The following is a 10304-nucleotide window of genomic DNA, read 5'->3' as shown; positions in this document are numbered from 1 at the left end:
TCCCCTCCCGTGACCGATACACCACTAAACAGTTCCGACGTTTACATGGAACAAAGAAGGAAAATCACGTGACCGCACAGACGCCTCTCATTGGCTGCGTCATTTTTTCGAGGAAACAAATCGTCTGCAACACAGCTTTGCGTATGTTCTGCGACTGACGAGTCAGACACTTGTGTTTATTTTGTTGTTTTGTCGATGTAAATTCAGCGATTATCGATTTTAACAATGGCATGTCACTGCCCGATGATTGATTGTGACAACGGAAGCTACCGTCTTCAAAATGGAAAGCTAAACTTTGCAAGACTGATTCACCAGGTTCCACACGAGTCTGTGCTGTTCATGCCAACCACCGTTCAGGTAAGCGCAACACTGTAAGTTGTAACAGTTCTTGATCAACTTATTTTATTGCCTGACATTCATGAAATTTATTGTTTTTTTCTGCAAATTCCATAGCATGATTACAAAACCGTTTAGCTAGACCTGCATTTATACAGCTTTGAACGTTACAAAAGCTGCACACCCGCACTGCATGAAATACTTGTTTGAATCTGCCGTGCATGAGATCAAAACATGTGGCTCACTTTCTGTGTCAGTGTGTTTCCGTTTCTTGTTTTTTTTTGGTTTTACTTCATGTTGTTAGAGCATGGCTGTGATTAAAAAGCAATAAAAAATTGCTTTGTAGAGCCATAAATTGTTAAATCTGATATGCATCTGTCTGTTTTCAACAGCTTGCATCCGCATCCAACACACAAGAAGAACCCAGCACAAGCTTTTTTTTTCACCTGCAAGGGTTTGTTCTCAACACTTTCTTGATGGCACACCAACTGCAGAGAACTCTTTCCCAACACAAAACTTGGGATACCCTGGATTTCAACACAGAGTAAGTTTTTTTTAAATAACTTTCTTTGTTATATTTTGTGTGTGTACGCAGTAAAGAAGATGGGAAGGTGTTGAATGTATTTGTTCACACATGCTGTTCCTAGTATCACTATGATGTGTCTGTGCCTTACAGCTTGAGTGATTTAATTGACTTTTCGTCTGTTCGTGTGTTTTGAAATCTGAACAAGAATGAATATCAATCAATATCAATATATGAGGCTTATGAATGTGGGAAGCCAAGCTAAGTTTTATGTGGGTGGTTTGTTTCCAGAGTGCGATTTGATCAACATTAGGAGAGCTCTCCATAGAAGCCAAAGGAACAAAAACAAGTGTACCGGGGAATTCACAGGGGGAGTTCGATCTGTATTGCACTGAAAATGACTACAGTGGGTCCAAATGACCACCTTTATAAGTTGAAGTTGAACCCAAACGGACAACATATGTGGAGAACTCTGCATGAAGATGTAATACTACCATAAATACTGACAGAATGAACCCTGTTTGGCAATGTTTCAGACAGCAAGAGTGCTGATAGACATACCCCGACCAGAGCACCGGCTAGGCAGAAGAAAATGGGCAATGCGAGATCTGGAATTCCAGTTTGAGACGTGCCAGGCCCAAGGATCATCAAGGGAGAGGAATGGTGCAGCTAGTTGATTGCCAGAAAAGTGTGACTCTAGCCCTGAACAAGACCCATTCACAACAGAAACATTTCTGGGTGCTCTTGTTTTTGCTTATTTGTTGATAGTTTTTTTATTTTTTTATAAGCAGATGCCAACTTAATGCACACCCGTTATGCACAATCTTATTGCAATGATTAAGCTGACTAAGGAGAACAATAGACTGATGTTCAAACTACAGATTGCAAACATGGCTAAGAAAAAGAACGCAGACAGGAAAAATCCATGGTTATTCAGAAATCTGATTTCTCGCAGAACATATCATATTGCACTGGTATAGCCACGACCAGTCTCTTACAATTAATTCATGGTTTTAGTGTCACCCTTTGCAACAAGAAGATGGCAGGAAAAAGTCAAAAATTCTAAAAAGACAAGAATTTTTAGCGATCAACCAATGAGTATTGACCCTAAACGTTATAGTATAGATGAGATGTTGTTTATGCAACAGAGACGAGGATTAGACCTTCAGGATCTAGCCTATCGGTTTCGCTAATATAGGCAGAATAAAGTACATCTACATGTCACCAGAGTGGCCAAGAGCAACCTACTGGTTTGTTTTCATTTGTTTGAATGTTTCTCTCTTCTTCCTGCGCACAGTCTTCTCTCCATAATTTTCATGTCCCCTGTGCATACCATAACATGTTCTGAGGAAAAATGTTTGTTTGGCTCACTTTCTGTGTGTGTCTTTATTGATGTTTGTATGATGCAATGAGTGTGTCAGAACAAAATCTGAGTTCTCGTACTTTGAAAGGGAGAATGAGAGACAAGACAAAGCATTACAGCACAAAGTCAAACATATCAGCACTTGCAAACAAAATGCACACAATACAGTCAGCTCAAAAAACTTTACTTATGTTGATAAACGTTATCACTAGCAGCAGATCAAATCTGATGACTTCATCCACTTGGCAATGAACATATTGGGAAGAAAGATATCTAGTTTTATATATTTATATATATATATATACCAAAAACACAAATGTAGTACAGTAAAAGTCATATATAATGGTGTACACAGGAGCCTTCCTTTTCAGAACTCCAAACAATAATCTGATAAAAAAAAAAATCCACTACAGAAAAAGAGGGAGTCTTAAAATGTAGGAAAATTTACATAGGTTTTGACAAGACAAACATTCATATTTTAGATGCGACCCACCCTACTACCTTTCAGGCTGAAAACTTACAGAAATGAAGCAGCTGTTCAACAATGTTGCTCTGCCCATTACATGTGTAACGAGTAGAGCTTAATGCCTGGATCTGGCAAAGCTTTTACATGAGTTGACAAATTGTTGAAATTATTAGAGTCTCAGGATTGTTTACTTTGTGGAAGGGTTGCTCTCCTTGTTTATCTGTGTGGTTTCATAATTAAGAGGAAAAAGCTGTTTTGTTAATACCGCTTTCCCTACTTCTACTAGTTCCTCCTCCTAAGTGCATCCTGTTGCTGCCTGTATCAAAACGGGCAATTGGATTACTTTGGGAACAGGAGGTTGTGATGGCTGGCTCTGGGTAACAGGTGGTTGTGATGGCTGACTCTTGGAGACAGGTAGAAGTCTCTTTCTGGTTTTGACAAAGATGCAATCAGGGGCTTCCTCCTCCAAAATGACTTGCAGCCTGTTGCATATGGTCAAAACACTGCCAAAAGGGAGAAAAAAAGAAAATAATCAATATGAGAAAGAGAAAGGAGACAACAACTTTTACTAAAGCATCATTTAGGACAATTTACCAAGTTGTACATAACAAATTGCTCACAAATTTGAGTGCAACTTGCATGAAGAGCATTGCAAAATTAAGACAGTTGCAGGGATGGCCAGATCTCAAAATCTTAACTTGCCAGACAGGTGAGTCATTTCAAGAAAGTCCAGTCCACCAAAAAGAATTGCTTGCCGGGTACAAACCACAGTTGCTATATAACTGCATTGTTTATATAACGTTTTGAAACTAGAGTATACAACAAGAAGTGTTGCATTTGACGAGAATTTTCACTAGCCAACCAGGCGAGTTGCCAAGCGGTTTTAACTAGCACAGCGGATTTTTTGTACTCGCCTCTGGCCATTAGTCAGATGATTTGATCATCCCTGAATTTAGAAAGTCTGTTCAGTCATTGCTGATTAACTGTATCACTATCAGTATCACTGCACTTTTCAAAAATTATATGTATATGACAGCGACAGGCATAATTTTAGTGTGTATTAATACTAGTATGCTGGTTTTTCAGATTTTGACACATTCCCTGTTCACTGAAACCAAAATGTTGTTAGGCTGCACTGCCATCTTGCAATTCAACTTGAACCATTCTCTTTTTCAAAAGTAAAGTGCAAATATGACATTTAAAAAAGTAGAGAGGTTTCCTACCTGTAAGCCTTTCCTCCTTAAAACTCGTTGACGAGGCGATGCATGAGGTCGAGCTCACACTCACAGGCAGCCGGCGATGAAGACGCTTGGCCACAGGAATCGCCCATCTTGCTGCCTTTCAATCCAGTTGTGATGATGAATGGATCAGGATAAAGCACCCCTTTCACATACAACTTCTGCTTGTACTCCCGAAGAAGCACCCTCTCTGCATTTTCTGCTTCACGGTCGACAGGAATCCCATCTCCCAAGTTCCAAAGCAGGAAAAGCTCTAAAACAAAAAGGCCTTGAGATCAAATCACAGTTTTTCGCACCTGTGGAAGGCATTCTTTTTCCCCCTCATCACCATTTTGTATGTAAACGTACAAAATACTTACTCACTGACTCAGCCTGAGGTAAGCTTAGCAGCTATATACAAACTGGCAGTGGCAACTTAGTATGCATGTTTGTTGTTTCTTATCTTGCCCATGGAAAACTTTTGCATACACTATCGCAACATGTAGCCTATGCATCACGAATCGGAATATAGTTATGCTTCATAGTAAGTTAGATTCCGTGGACAGATCAACGGCACATATTCAAGTTTTTGACTTTAATCAACTGAAAAGTTAAGCGTATCTGAAGAGAGAGCACTTACTAAGTTACTGTTAGTGTTACAACTTACAGGGCGGAAAACCGGTCTTGGGAATGAACAACACATCGCATCATTGCAAAGAGTAAATAACGAAAGAAATAAAACTTACCTAGCTACAAGTTCCTCGTGTGCACCTTCCACACTCGTTTTCCGTACACACGACAAGGTTTTCGATGCTTCAGTGCTCCACAGTCGCACCTTCTGGATGGAAATCTCGCTCAAATCGCACATGTTTCAAGTTGCTGAGAAGCTAGCACGACGCGTTGTTTACTCGAAAAAATGCTACGCATGCGCACTGTCGCAATGGCCGCGGAACTGTTTAGTGGTGTATTGCACCGAGCGCGCCATAACAAAGACTTAGGTAAGTCTACCTGTTAGGGCTCGCTAACCTTTATGTGACTCAATGATGTAGTCGTGGCGTTATGCTGTCCGGGCTTACGATAAGGCTGGGCCTTACAAGCCCCGGGCGGCGTTTATGTCTTTTATCTAGCAGCACTTTCCGAGCGGTCGGGTCACTTTGTGCCCCGGACTACCCCGGACTACAAGAAATGTTTGGACAACAAAGACAGATCATGTGATGCCACAATCTATTGATCTGTGTTTATTTACAAAACCCATACACAATTTTAAGTCAAGTCAACAAGTTTATTTTCAACCACTGCCCCTGACTACCCCGGACTGCCCCTGACTGCACGCACACGGACGATTGTGTGTGTGTGTGTGTGTGTGTGAGAGTCTAGCTGTGAGCTAAACGACCCTCATGGAAATCAGGCTGCTTTGTAACCCCGCAAAGCGAGCTGCCATACAGTGCAGCGCTATACCCATTTCTTTTTCCGGCATGTGTGTAGGTGTTCATGTTTCCAAGCCCTGAGACTTTCACTGTGAACCGGAATCTTCATCATGGGCATGTGTGCACACGGGGGTGTTCGGACACCGGGGAGAGTCTGCACAAATTGTTTCTGGGAAATAAGACCCTCGTCGAACGTGCACATGGGGATTGAACCCACACCGATAGACAACTGCATGGTTTTAAAACCAGTGCTGTTATGCCTTGTACTGTTGTAGACAATTAGAATAACCCCTGCGTCTGCCCCTGCAAAAACTTGTATATATATTTCAAGACATAGAACACTATTTCAACATATATATATCGAACAAGTTTCAACTTTTAACAAAATGTATGATTGCAGATTTCCAGTGGAGCAGACAGCCAGCATCTAGCACAGCACGATGTGGGTGGGTCACAGTCATGCTCATCAGGCTGTTGTCAAAATCCACGATTACTTGGAGGACATAAACCCAGGATTGTCACGCAAGGTATCAAACATATCACACACAATCACACACACACACACACACAACACAACACACTTTCTCTCTCCCCCATTCAGCCCACCTCTCTCTGTCTCTCTTATCCTGTCCTCCGAGATGGCCATACTCAAGTCCTACAAGGATATGTCGGTCAAGGAGACGACAGACTCATTCTGTAAGATGGTCAGTGCATGCAGCATGACGATGCCGAGAACATCCGCTGGCTGTCCCGAGTCCTACCCATATAGTCAGCTAGAAAGCTAAAATGTTGCTTTATCCTGCAGCCAGTCGCAAGGTACCAAATACTGGAAAAGGGAAAAGCGTACATATAAGCCTGTCAGCTGCAATTCTGCAGCCACTCGCTTTACTTGTTTTGCAACCTTGCTGATTAGTTGTTAATTCTTTCACTTGTGTGCTAGCGTTAAAACCTGCAAAAGATTAAGGAGAAAACTAAGGGAAATGAAGATGAAATATATGTTACACACTTCCGAATCCTGGATAATTTTTGATATTTTCCTAATTAGCCTCAGGAAAAATATTCATGTTACCCAGGACTCAGAAGTGAGTAAGCTATTTATCCAATTTTGAACATTTGTATTGTAAAAAAAAAAAAAAAACTTTTTCCGAGGCATCTTTCTTTTGTGTTCCTGAGCGTTTGTCTATCAGAGAAAATGTTTGCATGTATCTATCTATACATATAAATAAAAGAGAGTGTCTGTCTGTGTGTGTGTCTGTGGTCGCCATACCTCTGAGATGGCAAGAGGCAGGAACAAGATAGTGTGCACGTACACTCCCTAGGTGCCGCAGATGTGCACCTGGGTTTTAGTTTCTTGATTCATTGTTTCCTTTCTCAGATTATGGACCTCCCATTTATTGAATACAGCCTATATGGTGCAAGACCAGTTCAGTGCCTACTGTTCACCTGTAGCAAGCACATCATGCCAGTGATATTAGAGACTCGCTATTGCTCCTATGAGGGGAAGAAATGAAGAATGAAAAATTAACTGGACAGTTCCGGAAATTTCTAGAAGGTAAGGGAGATAACTCTTTTTTGTCTGTGGTCGCCATACCTCTGAGATGGCAAGAGGCAGGAACAAGATAGTGTGCACGTACACTCCCTAGGTGCCGCAGATGTGCACCTGGGTTTTAGTTTCTTGATTCATTGTTTCCTTTCTCAGATTATGGACCTCCCATTTATTGAATACAGCCTATATGGTACAAGACCAGTTCAGTGCCTACTGTTCACCTGTAGCAAGCACATCATGCCAGTGATATTAGAGACTCGCTATTGCTCCTATGAGGGGAAGAAATGAAGAATGAAAAATTAACTGGACAGTTCCGGAAATTTCTAGAAGGTAAGGGAGATAACTCTTTTTTTGTATCCAAACAAAGGAGGTAAAGCTAATCATAATGGGATAGCGAGCGTCTTAAATTGCAACAGGGCTCCGCTTACTCCCGGGCGAAGAGAAAGAGAGTGTCTGTCTGTCTGTGTGTGTGTGTGTGTCTGTCTGGCTGTCTGTTGTCGCCATACCTCTGAGATGGCAAGAGGCAGGAACAAGATAGTGTGCACGTACACTCCCTAGGTGCCGCAGATGTGCACCTGGGTTTTAGTTTCTTGATTGATTCATTGTTTCCTTTCTCAGATTATGGACCTCCCATTTATTGAATACAGCCTATATGGTGCAAGACCAGTTCAGTGCCTACTGTTCACCTGTAGCAAGCACATCATGCCAGTGATATTAGAGACTCGCTATTGCTCCTATGAGGGGAAGAAATGAAGAAAGAAAAATTAACTGGACAGTTCCGGAAATTTCTAGAAGGTAAGGGAGATAACTCTTTTTTTGTATCCAAACAAAGGAGGTAAAGCTAATGATAATGGGATAGCGAGCGTCTTAAATTGCTACAGGGTTCCGCTTACTCCCGGGCGAAGCCGGGCTTAACTGCTAGTATGTATATATATATATATCCCATGACCTCCCTTCTTTGTCTCTGTTACTTCAGTATGGGTATATATGTTGTATTTTTATAGCTCAATAAATACATCATGGACTCCAAAAAATATATGATAGTGCAGATTCCGATTTGGGCAAAGGACTACTTTCCTCCCGACCTTTGACCTCGCTCGCGCCGAACAATGTGACACATTTGTATGAAGTTCTAAAATCGTATTGCACGGCTCAGAAAACCATATCAGTTGCACGCAAAAATGAATCTCAGAACTGATCTGATGTATGAGATGCAATAAGCAAAAGTTTCTTTCATTATGAAAGCAATGCAGGTCGAAAAAAACGAACATTCAACTTACAAGATAACCAGATGCTAGCGAACCAAAACAAAAACACGAGTACCCTCCCCTTGCATCGTTAGCAGACGACTTTTGAGAATCTGTCGGTAGTGTGTTTTGCCGGTGTGCGCCTTCAGCTATCAAACATCGGCTGTTTCACGTGTTTTGCGAGCAAGTCTACTCTTTTGCCTGGCTCTGCAGTAAGTCCACATATTTTTTCCGTAATCCAGTCATATTCCTTCAAAATGCAATCAATCGGCGGTGACAGACGTGTCGGTCGCGTTTTCCTCTCACCCATACCAGTTTAAGTTCATCCATGCAAACACACTCGCAAAACAGTTTATCACGTAGATACATTTCAAATAGGGAGCAAATGGTTAAATCTAAACCTACATATTTGTTCCCTAAGATTTGCTTCTCTGTCAATAAGCCTAATTACACACGTTCGAGAAAAACAACGTGGAATCAATTCTGAATCGAGTAAGCCAAATGGGTCCCAAACCCGTTTCGCCCGTTCTGCCGACCTGAAACGCAAAACAAAAGAATTGTGCGCTTCAACTAAATTAATTTCTATTCGACTTCATTACTTTCTTGCAACTTATGAACCTTTACTTAAAGCTTTTAAATGGTCTGAAAGTAGTGTTACCGCGTACTTATCGATGCACTCATTCGTTTTATTTTTTCAGCGACGGTCACTTAGTTTAAGGTTGCAAAAGGGCTAAGTCTCGCTGGCAACAGTTTTACCCTGCACAGATCGCAACAGTGCCGCTAGTAGTCTACACTTTGTGTTTGATGGTAGAATGGGATATACAGATTACAACACTCGTGGTTTTTTATATGGCTTGTATTTCAGTCAAGACCCAGCGGGAATATCAATCGAGAGACACTCGCCAGAGGCTCGTGTCTCCCGATGATATTCATCCGCTGGGTCTTGACTGAAATACAAGCCATATAAAAAACCACTCGTGTTGTAACCTATACATATACAGGCAAATCCGGATAAGACGAAATTGAAGGGACCGAATTGTTATTGTGTCCTATCCGAAATTTCGACTTGGTCATAGTACAGTGGAACCCCTCTCTAGCGACCTTGAAAATGTTGACAAAAATCAGTCCTTATGGAGGGGGGTCCTTACAGAGGGAGGGGGCGGGGCCACAAAGAAAGTCACCTCAGATTTTCTTAAAAAAAGAAAACAGAAGTTTGAGTTGCTGACGACCGTTTCCTCAAGCAAACTGCTTCGATTTCATGTTTGACATTGTCGATGGTGTCCACCAGTTCTGGTGCATGTTTCAATGCACAAAGTTAGTTTCTGAGCAAGCATTTCTTTACAGCAGTCCCTGCAATGATGAAGGCCCTCCTAGAAAGAGAGTGAAAAATCGGCCACCGTTCTCAGCATCGCGTATCTGTGTGTAACCTCTTTCATTGACAAGATACTCTTGTTTCCCTGCAGCCTTGACCAGTGAGTCGGTTACCTAATCTGTGAACCCTTCAGTTGTGTTGCTTTGTCAAAAGTTAGACACAGTCAACTAGTTTTGCTCTGAGTGAACAGTGCAGCTGGCCTCAATTAGCCGGTGACACCTCTCTGGCCACAGCACCAAACAGTACATGGCTGGGGGGAGAGAGAGAGAGAGAGAGAGGGGGGGGGGGGGGGTAGCTGGCTAAACTCAGTGGGGTGTCCGGTGTCACTGAAGTCAGCAGGAAGAGCATTGGAGAGAAATAGAGAGGTGTACTCTTCCAAACAATTTCCAAGGATCAGTTGTAAGGCTTAGGGTAGTCAGTGAGGGAGAGTGAGAGCGGTTTGTGTACAGTCCGACTGAAGAGTGAAAAGTCACTGCCACAAGATCGGCATGCAGTCAATAAAGCCAGACAAGAAGAATGATTATGACATGCGGCTCTATCTGCTGTTTGTTTTTTTATTCAAACTGGTTTTCAACGCTTATTCTCACAAAGCATCTGCACACCTGCCTCTGTGCTGTGTTTGTGTGGCTGCTTTCGTATGATGTCAGTGCATGGTGAGTGCGTTCACTGCCTTGTCACCACTTCCCCACCTTTTTCAGAATGTTTTCTTGGAGTTGGATAATTCTCCTTACTCCTCGCCCCCTCCTTACTCCTCGCCCCCTCCTAACTTCAGTTCATACTTTATTGCGTGCCGACTGACCAGTCGGT

At 42.1% G+C, this 10304-nt stretch overlaps 1 protein-coding gene and 2 long non-coding RNA genes across 6 annotated transcripts in view; 2 read left to right on the top strand and 1 right to left on the bottom strand.

The window, feature by feature from the left end:
* The first annotated feature begins 10 nt into the window (after positions 1-10).
* Positions 11-2102, top strand: LOC138967311 (uncharacterized). 2 transcript variants are annotated; one of them, XR_011455908.1, is made up of 3 exons: positions 11-357; positions 729-880; positions 1396-2102. It is a non-coding gene; the product is annotated as an uncharacterized lncRNA (long non-coding RNA). The 2 variants fall into 2 exon arrangements; XR_011455909.1 differs by having other exon boundaries at positions 11-371.
* A 120-nt stretch (positions 2103-2222) lies between these two features.
* Positions 2223-4868, bottom strand: LOC138967310 (uncharacterized). Its single transcript, XR_011455907.1, has 3 exons — positions 4652-4868; positions 3912-4179; positions 2223-3191 (listed from the first exon to the last, which is right to left on the bottom strand). It is a non-coding gene; the product is annotated as an uncharacterized lncRNA (long non-coding RNA).
* The window catches only part of LOC138967303 (fatty-acid amide hydrolase 1-like), a 40568-nt gene continuing 35099 nt past the window's right edge, over positions 4836-10304 (top strand). For 2 of the 3 annotated variants that reach the window (XM_070339836.1, XM_070339837.1), the window contains exons 1-2: positions 4836-4903; positions 5733-5859. In XM_070339836.1, the coding sequence (XP_070195937.1) occupies positions 5773-5859 (87 nt within the window). In that variant the 5' untranslated portion in view covers positions 4836-4903; positions 5733-5772. Of the gene's footprint in view, positions 4904-5732; positions 5860-7525; positions 7674-10304 lie in introns of those variants that run through there. The other variant, XM_070339838.1, reaches the window with a different exon arrangement.

The sequence above is a fragment of the Littorina saxatilis genome, linkage group LG5, assembly GCF_037325665.1.
Source record: "Littorina saxatilis isolate snail1 linkage group LG5, US_GU_Lsax_2.0, whole genome shotgun sequence".
NCBI classification, from domain to species: Eukaryota; Metazoa; Mollusca; class Gastropoda; order Littorinimorpha; family Littorinidae; genus Littorina; species Littorina saxatilis.
Note: the sequence above shows the minus strand (reverse complement) of the source record. Positions and strands in the feature narration are given on the sequence as shown.